At 54.7% G+C, this 14,825-nt stretch overlaps 4 protein-coding genes across 4 annotated transcripts; 1 reads left to right on the forward strand and 3 right to left on the reverse strand.

The window, feature by feature from the left end:
• Positions 1–669: 669 nt before the first annotated feature.
• On the reverse strand, positions 670–2,255 carry M406DRAFT_342151 (acetyl-hydrolase-like protein; the record flags this gene model as incomplete). The annotated part of the gene is made up of 2 exons (XM_040921740.1): positions 670–1,399; positions 1,480–2,255. The coding sequence occupies 2 exons, from the start codon at positions 2,253–2,255 to the stop codon at positions 670–672; spliced, it is 1,506 nt and encodes a 501-aa protein (XP_040772310.1).
• A 2,915-nt stretch (positions 2,256–5,170) lies between these two features.
• On the reverse strand, positions 5,171–7,927 carry M406DRAFT_236462 (uncharacterized protein; the record flags this gene model as incomplete). The annotated part of the gene is made up of 5 exons (XM_040916036.1): positions 5,171–5,227; positions 5,316–6,149; positions 6,218–6,812; positions 6,841–7,739; positions 7,856–7,927. Coding segments are annotated over 5 exons (2,457 nt in total), but the record flags the coding sequence as incomplete, so codon positions are not given.
• Positions 7,928–8,959: 1,032 nt separating this feature from the next.
• M406DRAFT_347790 (alpha/beta-hydrolase) lies at positions 8,960–10,680 on the forward strand. The gene is made up of 4 exons (XM_040922330.1): positions 8,960–9,197; positions 9,319–9,457; positions 9,572–10,421; positions 10,597–10,680. Exons 1-4 carry the CDS (start codon positions 9,006–9,008, stop codon positions 10,628–10,630), a joined length of 1,215 nt encoding a protein of 404 aa, XP_040772312.1. The 5' UTR covers positions 8,960–9,005; the 3' UTR covers positions 10,631–10,680.
• Positions 10,681–11,117: 437 nt separating this feature from the next.
• On the reverse strand, positions 11,118–12,882 carry M406DRAFT_357694 (uncharacterized protein). Its single transcript, XM_040923749.1, has one exon. It carries the CDS (start codon positions 12,423–12,425, stop codon positions 11,613–11,615), a length of 813 nt encoding a protein of 270 aa, XP_040772313.1. The 5' UTR covers positions 12,426–12,882; the 3' UTR covers positions 11,118–11,612.
• Positions 12,883–14,825: the final 1,943 nt, after the last annotated feature.

A 14,825-nucleotide genomic window follows, 5' to 3' on the forward strand; every position in this document is an offset into this window, starting at 1 on the left:
GCCGGCTGCAATGCAAGACACAGCCAAGAAAAACCTCCGACAAGTGAGACCCACATGCAAATATCACAGTATACTTATTAGACGGAGCCGCTCGCGGGAACTGCCGGAATTTGAACAATGTTGTTTTTCCCTTGGTCCTCTTCTTCTATTACTTTTGTGGATACAAAACAATTGTTTGGAAGAAGTAGAAGAAGAAAAACAAAGAAGAAGAGGAGAATACGAATAGAAAGGAGGGGAAAAAAGAAGGGGGGCCCGAGGTTGACCTCCGGGGAGAGCAACAAACCAACACCCTAAAAGTCACCACTTCCAGCAAGGAATCAAGTATTGTGTAAGTTGAAGTTGTTGTTGATGATGAGGAGGAGAGGGAAGGAGAAAGGGAGAGCTCTTTAGTGCATTTTGGCCCTGAAAGATCCCCTGTTAAATGCTTAGCCATTGACCCTGGTGGTTGTTCCTTCCACCGCAGTGTGCCCTGCCGACGAGCTCTAATCTCCACTAGTATTTTCGCTTCGTGTATGGTGTATCATATATACTAAGGCTGGTTACTTATGCTGGCAGTCCTTTTTACTTCTTCTCCTTCTTTTTTTTACCTTGCTGGATTTACAGCCACGCCTCAAAAAAACGAGATAGGAGGCAAGAGTGCGACAACATGTGGACGACACAACAACATAATTACAGCCTCGCAGCAACATCTCCAGTCGCCTTCGGGCCTGTCCACTGCGCCGCCAGCTCTCGCAACCGATCCTGCAAGTCTCTCTCCGTGTACGGCGCCAGCTGCGCCGGGTCTCTCTCCTCGTCCTTCATCGTCTTGGCCCGGATCGTCCTGAACACGCTCTTCTTCTCGTTTGTCGGAGACTCCACGGCCTCCTTCATAAATCGTGCCCACGCCTCAAAACACATCCTCGACATGGGGTGGTCGGTCAGGACCATGGCGAAGCAATGCGGCATCCCCTCGTATTCCTCCCAGACGACCGGCACCCCTTGCGAGTGCAAATGTGCAGCCATGTACTTGTCCTCGTCGGCAAGCAGCTCCCACCCTGTCGACATGAACACGGGTGGGCATCCTTCCCAGCTGGGCGCCGTGAGGAGGGTGACGAGCGGGTGTGTGATGAGCGCGTCGTCGCAGTAAAGCATCTTGCGGGGCGGCTGGGCGGGCCAGGCCGGACAGGACGGCCGTGGGATCTTGTCGAGCTCCTCCAGCATGGGAAGATAGTCAAAGGGCGTATTGGTCTTGCATGAGGCGGACGAGTGTGTCATGTCCAGCCAGGGCGAGCTGAGCGCGATGCCTGCTGGAAGAGGAACTGTGTGGATCTGTTGGCCGTGCCACTGGATCTCTACGTTGCCACGGCGCCTGACATCGAGGAGCAGCTGGATCAAGGCCATGCAGAGGTTGCCTCCTGCGCTGTTCGTTCACACACAAAAACGTGTCAGTCCCACGGAGACCCCTCCTATGATGTGGATATGGATTTGAGTATAACGTACCTGTCGCCCGCAAAGACGATATCCTCGGACCTGACGGGGTCGTGAAGGGCGCCTGGGGGAGGAAAAAGCAGGGCCAGATACGATTGAAGTGCATCGATCAGCGCAGCCGGAAACGGGTTCTGCGGTGCCAGCCTGTATCGCACAGAGTAACAACGCCCGCCCGTCAACTTGGCAATCTTCTTGGTCGTCGGTCGGTGCGTCGCCGGGTCCATCAGGTAATAAGCCCCGCCGTGGAAGTATAGAACGGTGACAGGGCTCGTGACCTCCTTCATCATCTCGCCGTACTTCTCCGCTTCCGTGATGAGCGGCAGTCGTGACGACGCTGTCGCGCTTGCCCGGTATCCTGTCCACTCTGCCTCCACAGGCACCACATCGGGCCACTGCACACCGGTCAACGGCTGCGGCGGCGGCGACGGTTGGCTCTTGTCATCATCATGATCAGCTGCGGCGGCAGTGGCGGCAGGGCGCATAGACTCGACAGTGCGGATGACAATGTCCCGGATGCTGGGTTCCGGCGGCGCAGGAGCCGTGTACTTTGCGATCCAGATGCGGCCCTTGATCCCCGGGTCCCGGTTCAGGAGATTCTGTGTCCCGGTGATGCTCATGGGCGTGGAGGGTTCCAGGAACGACCGCAGCACGGCAACCGTCAGCTCGGTCCGCAGGTCGACGTACTTGGAGGGCGGCGACATGTGCAGAAGGTGGAGCAGGGCCACCCTCGCCATCAGAGGCAGCTTGGCCACCAGCTGCAGGACTAGCTTCGTGTTGTCACGGTCCATGGTGGTGGAAGAGGAGGAGGAAGACTAGGCCCTATGCCTCCCCTTACCTTGTCTTCTGGCGACAACGTCAAGAGGAATTATGAAGATCTGCCTGAGTGAGTGAGGAGGGAAGAGCGAGGTGGCGGGGATTGTCGTCTGTCTATATGAACATGGCTAGGATTGAAGAAGAAGAAGAAGAAGAAGAACAAGGCGAAAATTTGATTTCTTGACCTCTCAGCCCCTCCTCTCTAATGCTCTCTGTCTCTGTTTTCTTTTCTATCTCTGTCTCTCCTATGAATAGGAATGCGCGTTCTAGTCGGAACAAAGAAAATCTTGAAGAAATGAGGACAGAGTAGTTCAGAAGAAAGAGACTGTTGGTATAGGGACAGAGACGGTATTTAAGTTTGGGGTAAGAGTATCAGTGTACTCGCAAAAGGTTTCGAGCAACGGGGTATCAGCTATTCGTATTATTTAGCCTTATATACCCCCCCAACCAAGGCTGCTTGCTGCTGCTGGTCTGGTCTGGTGATCCTCTACCGCCAACGCAGAGCCCTCTCACTAAATAGCTAGCCTACATTCGATCGATCAATGCCTTGCAAAGCAGCGTCGATACGTATAGCAGCCGTGACTGGACACTGGACAACAGACACGGCGCAATTTTTGTGCCTCGGCACATCAATGGTCTCCGCTTCGCAGCCAAAGCACATATGCTTCACGCTTTGAGAATCCGAGCGGACCGAGCCGTGCTGCGCTGGACATCCGGTCACATGAAATGCTGGGCAGCGCTCCACAGTAAGCCTCTGCCTCTCCTTGAAAGATGTGGGAGGGAGGCAAGTTGGAGTAGAGGACCGGCTGACGAACTTTGACGCATTTGCTTGAATAGAGCTTCTTCAAGCATAAGTCGACGGATCGTCGCACGAGACCTCAGATCTTTGTCGCAGACCTTGCTAAAAGGGGGTAGTTTGATCATCTGCCAGGGTGGTTGGTGTGCATTCTACTGGGCCGGGAAAGGTGACGACGATATTGATGGTGATGACGAATGATAACCAAAGATGAATGAAGACTAAAGGAGTGAGATAGATGCTCAACATCTAACATCTCCAGCGCTCCCACAGCAGCAGAGCATACGAGATTGCGCACGGATTTCCTGCTTAATGGCCATCCCTGCAATAGTACTTCCAAAACTGAAGGGGTCGTGCTCAACAGCCTTGGTTATGAAGACGTCTGAATCAGCCAGGCGGCCGAGGTATCGATAGACAGAGGACCTGCCATAAGTCAGCCTGACCATCTGCGCAGAACTCGGATGCAAAGCACCCCCCCCCTCCCCACATGGAGCAAAACCACAGACGTGCAGTACCGTGGTCCCTGCCTCCGCCATATGCTCCCCAGCCTTGCAGGCGCAAACCTCCAAGGCCTCTTGTTGCAGGCACGGTGGATTCTAACACCCATGCGAATATGTTCTGTACCGCGCAGAGCCTGGTCTCGAGGAAGAGGTCGGCGGCGGCGGAGAGAAAGCCAGAACCGTCAGCAACCCTCACCTCTGCTAGGGAAGAATTGGACACGGTGAGCGGGAGCAGGGTGCGGGTCGTTCAAAACATCTCTGCAGCCTTGTGAAAGTGTTTGTCCTCGGAATACCAGTAGCCTAGGTCTTTATTGGGCTGCATCTCCCTGAGGATATCCTGGGGATCAGGACAGGTAAACCCCTCGGCCACGGCGTCTGTCTCCCGTGTTGAACTGAAACGTCGGTTCTTATGTGTTAGAGCTGGCACGTGATAATAACAACACAACAACAGTATGTGCTGGATTTTGCGAAGCTTCTTCTCTTTCTTCTTTATATTTTATTCTTCTTTTCCTTCGAGAGAGAAAAGAGAAAGTGAGAGAAAATAAGGAACAGCCGTAAATTACTATAAACTTCAACATCTATAGCCAAGCTAACACAGGTGTGAAGTATGTGAAGTATGGAGAGTGTAAAAATATCAGTGTGGAGAGACTCTCTAACTGGAATGATAATAGAGAGGAAAGACACGTGTAGAATCACGCCTCTCGAGCTCGGAGGAAAGGGGGGGGGGGTATATGTGCGATAGTAGCTGTAACACCCCGCTCTCCTCGTAACCAGCCAATAAATAGCTGCAGTGCAGTCTGCAGTGTAAGCGTTTCACTTCCATTCTCGCAGTCAAACGCATAATTCATGTTGCACAGACTGAGACTCAGACGAACAGCTTTTTTTCCCATGTCGCGCGTCGCAATGCGTACTACCACACCTTGCACACAAACACGGAACCAGGGGTTGCGCTCTGTTGGGGGCAGTCTGTATGTATGTGCTGTATTCTGAGTGGCGTCCAGGGGGCCAGTTTCGCCGGGGTGGGACTCTGAAAAGGGCGCACTGGATATTGAAAGGCCATCGCCAGCACGTGAGGGAGGCAGCTCATTCTCTTTCCCCTGGCTAGTGTCTCAGTCATGTCTAACGGGACCTCCTCGAGCTGGGGCGAGACAGTGAGACGGACAACCAAGTGCTGCTAGGAGTGAACATGATGATGATGAATAAATACCTCCTAACATTTCTCACACCTTACACCTCGCTACACCCAGCTATCTCAACCTGTCTAGCTCGCATTATGCTGCCCCTCGACCCTGGGCAAGTCCTCCAGAGCAGTCGTGAACGTCTCGATGCCTGGCCTCTCTGCAGGCGTCTCAAAGGGCGTCTCCGCCGATGGGGTGACCGCCTCCTCCCCGCCAACAAGTAAAGCTGGAGGCACAGCATCTTTGCTCTTGCCTTTACCTTCGTCATTCTCGCCTTTGTTCATATCACTAGTAGTAGTAGTAGCAGCAGCAGCAGCACCCATAGGTTCGCTCGTCTTCTCATGTTCCAGTCCAGCAAAGAACCCAGTCGAAGTCGGGCTCAAGGGCATCGACGTCGAGGCACGTGGTGTTTCTAAGCCCTGACTCAGATGACTCGTTAAAGTCAACATGCTCGCTGTCTCAGCCTCTTTCTTCTGTGAAAATACCCACAAGAAAAAGGGGGTGTATGAGTAAGATGTTCTGGTAAAAAAAGACGAAAAATCACACAAGTTGTTGACCTACCAAGCTGAAGGGCACCGCTATCCCATCCACGTAGGGCCTCTTGCCGGTCGAGCCGACGCCTACCCCGGGCTGATAGCTGGGAGAGAGGTGCTGGGACGGCTCCCTCTCCGCCGCGTCCGGATCATCCCCCCCGTGCTTGGCAAGGAGCTCGGCGACCGTCGTGTTCTCGTCAACGTCGTCAACGGCACCTTCCTCGTCCTGCCCTTCGTATGTCACCCTCCTCCTGCGCGAGGGCCTGCGCGACCGACTCTGGTCCTTGGGTGAGTGGGGCGCCGTGGTTCGTTGCGCCTCGATCTCGGCAAACGGTCTTGCGCCCTGGCCGTCGGACGGCAAGGTCGGGCTGAAATCGATGCCCTGGTTATCCTTCTCGGCCTGTATCTCCCTGTTCATGGTCATCTTGTCGTGCTTGGACCCCCAGAGCGACCACAACGCGAAGCCCATGTTCTTAGTACGCTTCCTCGTCTTGGTGACGCCATCCTTCTTTCTTCGTCCCGCGAGCGCGCTCGGCGGTGGGATCTCGCCTTCGCCGAAGCCCTCGTAGCCAATGATCAGGTCCTTCACGGCCTGTTTGTGGACCTTGCGCCTGGCAGAGGCAAAGCGCCGGTCCCACTGCCGTTTCTGCTCCAGCCACTTCTTCACGGGGCCCTGCTTTGCCACGCCGACGAGCTCCCTGTCCATGGAGCAGCCTGGCAGCTCGGACGGCGGAGGCAAGGGAAAGATCACGCCGTGCCTGGTCACACGCTGCCGGATCATGTGGTTTTTGAAGGGGGGTAGCGCATCGCCTGCCTTTCCAACCACGCCCCGAGACTCCTGGTCATTGGCCTCTTCATCTTTCTGCGCCTTTGGTTTGAGCATCGTGTCCACTGAATGGATACATAAAGAGGAGGGGCAGGGAGACTCACCTTTTTGGCCGCCTCGGCATCAGAGTCAGAGGTTGAGCTCGAGATGACAGAGATGTCATCGTCGTCCTGGATCTCAATGTCCGTCTTCTGCGCCCTCGCCAGGGCCCACGCCGCGAACTGTGCCACAGACCTGTACATGTACTTGGCGGGGCGGGTAAAACTCAGCGTGGGTGCGACGTGGCAGAGGTCGTCCCACACCTGCAGCTGGACATCGGTGGGCTTGTACTGCTTGATCTGCGCCCAGGCCCTCTCATCCAGCGTCGACTCGGACGGTAGGTACTGGGAAGGATTGGCGCACTTGTGGGCCACGTAGACCTGCTCATCCCGTAGGATCTCACCGCCACCGACCATGATGAGGAGAGGCGGCAGACCGCCCAGGGTGGGCTGCATGACGGGGCTCACGAGGGGGTGCGTGATGAGCTCGTTGGTGGCGTACATCTGGATCTGTTCCTTGACCTCGACCGTCTTGCCATCGATGACAACTGACAGGTGCGTAGCCTCTGCCTCAGCGATATCCCTGGACGTAGGAATGCCCTCGTCGGCCTTGTCATTGGCATCACCTTTGCCTGGGTCGCCTTTAGGCATGATGGTGATGCTGTCAGCTTCACTTCTTCAATGTCCACAAGAGAGCGGAGATCATGTCTCTAAGACAACCAAGAGAGGGGGACATACGCTGGATTCTCTGCTTTTCCGCCAGGGCCAAGCTCTTGAGCTCACTGGTCTCTTCGTCGGTCGGAGGCGGCCACGCCGGAGACGGCTTGTGGTGAAAGCCCCCCTGGGGAATATAATCGAATGGCGCATCGCCGGCGACCGATGGGAACGAATGGGTCAGGTCGCACCAGGGACTGATCAGCACCGCACCAGCCGGCAGAGGAATTCCCTGGTCCCTCATGATGACCATCAGGCTCAGAACCATACCTCCACCCGCGGAATCGCCGGCCAGGATGATGGTGCTGGGCTCCTGGGTGGTGAGCAGGTACAGATACGCGGCTAAGCAGTCCTGTAGGGCGCAAGGGAATGGGAACTGCGGCGCCAGCCTGTAGTCGGGCGCGAACACCCTGGCCTTCAGCTTGCGCGCGTGCCTCTGAAGCTGGTACCGGTGCATGTCGACGCTGCCAAAGAAGTAGGCGCCGCCGTGGATGTAGAACATGACACGGGACCCGGGGTCGTTGTTCTTCTTGCGCTCATGGTAGTCGGAGCGCATCTCGATCCACTCTGCCCGGAGAGACGAGGCGTCTGGGTTGCGCCACTGCCACCACTTGCGCCCGCCAACCTTGCGGATGCCGGCTGGGCCGAGCTGGGCCTCGAGGTGCACTGCGGCGCGGTCGAGATCTGCCTCAGGGATGACCACCTCGTCGAGTTTAATCCACTGCGGGTGGGGGACCCATTGCGCGGTGAAGGCCTGGAGATCCTCAACAGTATGCTGCGAGACGTAGGCCAAGAAGGACCGGATGAGATGAAGACCCTCATCGTAGGAAAGGTGGGCCGTGGGCCGCTGATGGAGCGGTTTGCGGTTGAGATACTAGCACAGGTGGTGAGCGTGTCAGGTCTCCTCCCCCTTTACATGCCTCGAGGACGACAGAGAAAGAGAGAGAGAGAGAGAGAGAGAGAGAGAGAGAGAGAGAGGCACAGACTTACATGTGACAAGAAGGTCTGGAGGACAGTCGGCGTGACGGCCAAGCCGACCGAGGCTGTGTTCATCCGGTTCATCTTCTCCTTCCTCAGCTCCCAAACAGATGCGTGAGGAGGCTATCACTCCAGGGCTGTCTAACTGCTTGACGCGATCGAAGTCATCCAAGGATGATTACAGCTTACAGCTCTCAGCCCACACAGCCCCGCCTGCTCTGACGACGGTTCTCTGACAGAAAATAAGGAAGGGGAACAATAATAATAATAATAATAATAAAAATTACAAGGAAGGGAGGAAGCCCAGATTATCACGAGAGCCACGAGAGATGGAAATGCAAAAAGATACACAGAAAAAACATGACCTGTAAAAGGAGTGTTCCAAGGTCAGATGGACGTGACCTTTTTATGAAGGAAGACAGATGTACTTTTTTCAGCTCTCTCGACACATGAGGATCAGGTCTCCCCAGCTCCAAGATATAGGAAGCCGGCAGAGAAATGCGCTGGCCAAGCATTTAGTGAATCAAATGTTAAGAAGGGCCGCCTCATTACGCTTAAGATTGGGAACCAATTAACACTTCTTGTCTCCTTCACTCTTTCCCCCCTTCCAACTGAACCTAAACCTTTAGATTCAGGGGGTGATGTCATGGCGTCCTCCTGAGGCGGGTGGACCATCATCATCTTATACATACTATCCCAGTAGTGGAACGTTAAGGGTTAGGGTTGTTACAGTGGGGTTTCCACCATGACCGGACTGGTCTCCTTACCGCTTCAGCGTACGCCAACGTACTATGGGTACAGGCCCTGCCTACTGCCACGTACATGCCGCGATAAAGCGCGGGCCTCGTCTTCCGCGCCGAGGTTAATTGGCTCCCTGGCCGGGTCTTTTTGGTCTTCATCTTCATATCCTCGGGAACCTCCAGCAACTGTTATTTTTTATCTTATATTTTTGGAACTTCAATAAAATTCGAGATTTCTTTATTTTGTTGTTTGTCTTGCAGATAAAGAGAGATATATACACTACATAGGACCCTGACTTTATTCAAATTTCCGTATAGAGGTGCACATTTTCACCAGCATTTACACCTGTCCCACAATTGTTATTCCCCCTCCTTCCCCCCTCCTCATCCTCCCCGTCCTCACACGCTGGATCGTTCCAAACATGTCGGCTGTGTTTGATATAAAAGAACATGTCATCGAGGGCCAACACATTCGAGAATATCCCCGAGCGACAGCACATGCACAGGAGGAAATCCTCCAGCTGGCGGTGAAACAGTACATCCCCAAAGACAACCCAAAGCCAAAGCCTGGCGATATCACCATCATCGCCTCTCATGCAAATGGTTTCGTCAAGGTATGTAGCACCGCCCGTCGGCGCAAAAGAGAGAGAGAGGGAGAGAGAGGGGGATAAAGACGAGAATTATCTCCTATTGAGCTGACACGAGAAACCTTCTCTCTCTCTCCCCGGCCTCCAGGAGCTGTACGAGCCGCTATGGGAAGACCTCTTGCACACATGTCGCCAAAGTGGCGTCAACATCCGCGGCATCTGGATAGCCGACGTGGCCTGGCAGGGCCAGAGCGGTATCCTAAACGAGCACAAGCTGGGCAATGATCGTGAGTGAGCACACACACACACACACACACACACACACACTCTCTCTCTCTCTCTCTCTTTTTGTCTCATGTATCTTCGTCACTAAGCCGCTTCTTCTGCTGCTGCTCCCATAGCCTCATGGTTCGACCACGCCCGCGATCTTCTGCACCTGACCAACGTCTTCCGTGCCCAGATGCCTCGTCCCGTGATCGGCGTAGGTCATTCTTTTGGCGCCAACATCATCATAAACGTCGCCTACATGCACCCACGCCTCTTCTCAGGCCTCGTCATGATCGACCCCGTCATGAGCAGCCGGATCCGCTTCGGGCCCTTGTACGGCTTCAGCACCATGCGCGCCTCGGCATCCCGGCGTGATCTCTGGTCCTCCCGACAGGAGGCAGAGCAGGCCGTCCGTAGGAATAAGTTCTACGCCACGTGGGATCCGCGTGCTGTGGACAATTTGATCAAGTTCGGCTACAGGGATGGACCTACGCTCCTGTACCCGGACAAGACGGGTGGCGAGGTCACGCTGACCACCACCAAGCACTTGGAGTGCTTCACGTACTATCGGCCGATCCTGCAAGGGCCCAGGGATCCCCACACCGGCAAGAGGACCATGGACCGCTCTCTGATCCCCGATGCTACCAGCGAGGTCGACGAATTCCCCAATTTCCCTTTCTATGGAAACGCCTCGTCCACGACGGCCGCGAGGCTGGGCGAGCTCAGGCCGAGCGTGCTGTGGATCGCTGGGGAGCTCAGTGCCGTGTGTCCCCCGGAGACGCAGCAGGAGAAGATGGAGCTGACGGGGTACGGACCGGGTGGCAACGGAGGCGCAAAGGCCGGCAGGGTCAAGGAGTACGTGGTGAAAGGGGTGGGCCACCTGGTGGCCATGGAGAGACCCAAGAAGATTGCCGAGCAAGCGGCCGGGTTTATCAGGGACGAGGTGGATCGGTGGAGGAGGGAGGAGGAATCGTATAGGAAAGAGTGGGTAGAAGCCGTGGACGACAGGTCGAAGACGGTCATGGACCAGGAGTTTAAGGACTTGATTGCCAGTGTTGGGCCCGAGTCGAGCAGGAGGAGAGATGGAGTAATGGCTGGGCCAAACGCCAAGCTGTGACATATTTTTCTTCTTTCTTTCTTTCTCCTTTTTTCCCTTGAGCCATCATGGCCAGTTCACGCTGAAGAAGCAGTAATAGACTTGGATTTGTGGGGAAGACGGCATACCTTCCTTTCTCGCGTTCCCACCATTTTGCACATTTGTGAAGGGCATCCATCTACAGAGGACGAGAGACATGTTCGAGATCAATACCTGGAATCTTGCGGGCGTGTGTGTGTGCATTGTGCCTTGATATGAAAATACACGTGTGAGCCCTGTGCTGCGCATCTGATACTACGAAAGACAATGCATGCATTCAGAACTTCTTTAATGTACTTTACTTGCAGGCTATGGGCAGTCCTCGCACTCTTGAGTGGGAAGAGAGGAGGCTTAGCTGGATGTGACCTCTGAGCCGGAAGTTTGGGCTGGCGTTGCAATGGTTGGCGTCCACGTGGCAACACGTAGACGCTATAGTGACAACCTCGAGAATACATACTGACTCAGCAGATAAGACGGTGTAAAACTTCAAAAGGTAAATATCGAGTACCAGAAACTAAATTTTTTTTTGTCTTCGGAGTCTTTTTGTCATCCCCCAAAATTTGAAATGCAAAATAGAATAACGTATATGTAAACATTTAGTGTTTGTCGAAAAGTGGAGGCACGCCGACCACCAGGTAGCTGCCACCAGTTCAATTCCTCAAGTCGTAAATACAGTACACATGATCATCACTCTCATCATCAGGGCTGAAGAGATTCATCCTCATTTGCCTCCCGGAAGTCCTGTTCATCCTCCTGTTTGAATCCCAAACGCCGATATTCTGTACCGTACCGTGCGTGCGCTGTTGTCATTTCCCTCTTCTTCTTTTTTTTTTTCGTAGGCCTTTTCAAGTTCTGCCCATGGCTAGTGCCAGACCGGTTATGAACACACACACACACACACACACACACACACACCCATACGCAGATGTGCTCATTACAATACATCGTCATCTCGTGATGAAAACCCATGAATAAATCATACGCCGCTTGGTGAATGCTCTCTCCAAAAGGAAACAAAGGTGAAAAGAAAAGAAAAACACTCATGGATTCAGCTGGATGAACCCAGCTCCGCCCTCGCCTAAAGGATTGCCCTGCGGTGGAGGAGGAGGAGGAGGAGGCTGGTGCTGTTGCTGGTGCATCATGGGCGGCATCTGCATAGGGCCAGGCCCAGGAGGCATGAACATGGGCGGCTGATGGGGCGCCTGGTGCACTGATCCGGTCATGTAGCTGCTGCCACTGTACACCGAGGAGTAGTCGTCATCGTCATCATTGGGATTCATGCCGTCCACGATCTCAATGGGGGCACCAGGAGGAGGCCCTCCTCCCCCTCCCATCATCATGGGCGGTGGACCCATGCCCATACCCATGCCCATGCCCATACCACCACCACCGCCTTGGGGGGGCATCCAAGGTCCGGCTCCTCCCATGTGCTGCGGGTGCTGTGGAGGGGGCGGATGTGGCCTCACCGGCACACCACCCGCAGCCGGTTGGGTTCGGGACGAGTGGCGGCTGCTCCTCCCGCTGCGGGAGGACCTCGAGGATGACGAGCTGTGGTGGCTCCTGCCGTCATAGTCGTCCTCGTAGAACCACATGGTGTAGCCCGAAGGATCACGGACGAGCAGGTACCTCTCCACGGTCCTGGTGGGCCCATTGGGCTCCTCGATCGTTGTGACCTGGCGCCGCAGGTTGGTGTGTCTGCGGGGGTCGCCGCCTGCGAACCAGATCAGGGGCTTGACGATGTTCTTGCGAGGCACGTTGACGTTGAAGGACTCAATTGAGACATTTGACTGGGTGGAGGACGACGAGGATGAGGAAGAAGCCGAGGAAGAGCGGCGTGAGTACGAGTGAGGCATCGCGATCTTGGTGGTGAACCTCGTGAGGCGGTATTTGTGATAGGATGATACGATTTTTGGCAGGGATATGGGTCTCTCCTTTTTTTGCTCTCTGTTTTGCACACGAGGAGAGGCTCCAGAGAGGGATCACCTGGCCGAATGAGGGAGAAAATGCTTCAATATTCTCAGAGTAGTAAGAACAAAAAGACCCAAGAGAAGGGGTCCAATATTGGTTCGGTACCACCCGAGTATTGACAACGGAGGGGAGCCCAGGACCAGAGATGGGGAAGAAACAACTTGGTACTGGTAAATTCTCGCGTGAGAATCAGCACAAGGTTGCAAGCCTCACTCGGTCTTCGCTGGGGGGGATCGTCAGTGCTAGGCTTGGTTCTGACAGGACTTGTTCCCCATGAGGAAGTAATATGTGAGGCACGATATGAAGAGCAAGGAGGAGGGTGGTAAAAAAGGGAGGCAACGTGGGACAGAGAGGAGGAGGATGGTCGATCAAAGGCAAACTTCCAGGACGGGGTCGCCACCATGATATATACTTGTGCAGATCTCCAAAGCATATATATCAAAGTGTAAAAAAGTATGAGTGTACTCTAGTACATATGCGCGCCCCCCTCCCTCCCTTCATTTTGGGCCCGCTTGAGCATGGCGGTTACGTCCGGTACCCAATTGTGCACTCATGGATTCCACAGACGAACCGTCAAGAGCTGCCTTATTGCTGACAACCTTGCAGGTGATGATGCCTGGGGGGGGGGGGGGGTTTGACCAGGGCATGTTCTTTGCCTGCTTGGGTCATGTATCTCTTGTGCAGTTTTGGCGTGCCAATGTGGCGCACCCACACCCCTCCTTCAGACTCGAACAAAAAAGAAAAAGCAGCCATCCGCTGGCAAGGGGGGGGGTGGGGGACAACAAAGTGAAATTTGCCCGATCGCACTGATGTCGTGCAAATAATGAGTTTATGGGATGTGTGTGGTGTGGGGACCATACAGAGGACGAGCACAGAGCCGCAGAGAGAGATTTCTGCAACCCCCTCGTGCTCCTGCGATTCGGGTAGCCAAAGAGCTACTTGCTCTGTAGGAATCAAGGGCGGACACTAAGAGGCCACGGAGCAATCAGTTGTGTGCCTGGCCCGGAGAATCCCTGCCCTGCAACAGTGCATACTCCGGTCGGGCGAGCCTAGTATCAGCGGACGAACCAGAGAGCGCCCTGGGCCTCCATGAGAAGTAATGTGTCAGTTTTCATCTGTCCTGCTCCGCCCTGCTCTGGAGAGAGCCTCTTGGCCAACAACAATCGCACAGACCCAGACGGATTCAAACAGAGCCCGAGAGGGAGGCGCAGGCGCGTGATGTGCCCAGGATGCTGATCCCCCACACGAAAGAGAAGAGCGCCTTGAAAAAAAAATAAAAGGTCTGTCTCCACAGTCTCTGTCTTGGTCTTTGTCTCTTCAGAGAGAACAGACCGCGGGTCCGACGGTACTCTGCAGACGGCTATGTGCCGCAAGACCTGAACCACCATTCTGGAGAGGGATGTCTCAGTGGGGCGGTGATAGCAGACGGACGATGCCGTGTAAAGAACGCCGCATTGTAATGACGAAACAGGTGGCACATTCTGGACGCCGCCTAGAGCGGCAACCAGCCTTTCTAATATCCTCTCCGAAGAAGTAACATGCCCTCGTAACCTCGCAAACTCGTGGTTCCCCGAGCAGCGCAGGGCCATGAGGGTGGTTATGTAGCCGCTGTAGGCGCTTGCGTCTGGTTTGAGACCCGTGTCTCTTTTTTATTTTCCTTTTTTGTAGTTGTATTACCTATTGATGGCGACAGTAAGCAAGAGAAAAAAGAAAGAAAAAAGAGGGAGGCGATGCCTAGGCGACACGGCGGTAAGCATAGAAGAACCCACATTGCACGACATATGAAGATCATGCAACCAGACAAGGTGGTAGATCAGAGCTCAGGCGTGCCAAAAGGGCAGCTGGGCCAGGCCTGCACATGCTAAATCGTGCTCGGGGGTATGCAGGTCGTACAGTAGTAGCGCTTGGGAGGGGGGGGTTAGCCACCCGATTTGGTCTCTGCTGAAACCTGCATATTACTGTGCAGTCACATCCTAGCTATTGTACGCCCCTCTCGTGCAGAGTGAGGCGGGCCCCCATCAGCCACGGAGAGCCAGTGAGAGCCAGTGAGAGCCAGTGAGAGCCAGTGAGTGAGACGGAGGGACCGGGTGCTCCTGATGGGAGGGTAGTGCCAGACAGCCCTGGGTGTAGTACCATAGTGCTTCTTCATATGCAGGATGCAGATCCAATCAATAAGTAATGCACACGCTATGCGTTGGTAGGAATAATAATATGAAAGCCCGGCGCACACGGCTCGGCTTGTTTGGCCAAGCACGACGGCAGGTCGATGCATGGGTCGTTGGCCG

The sequence above is a fragment of the Cryphonectria parasitica genome (assembly GCF_011745365.1).
Source record: "Cryphonectria parasitica EP155 unplaced genomic scaffold M406scaffold_8, whole genome shotgun sequence".
NCBI classification, from domain to species: Eukaryota; Fungi; Ascomycota; class Sordariomycetes; order Diaporthales; family Cryphonectriaceae; genus Cryphonectria; species Cryphonectria parasitica.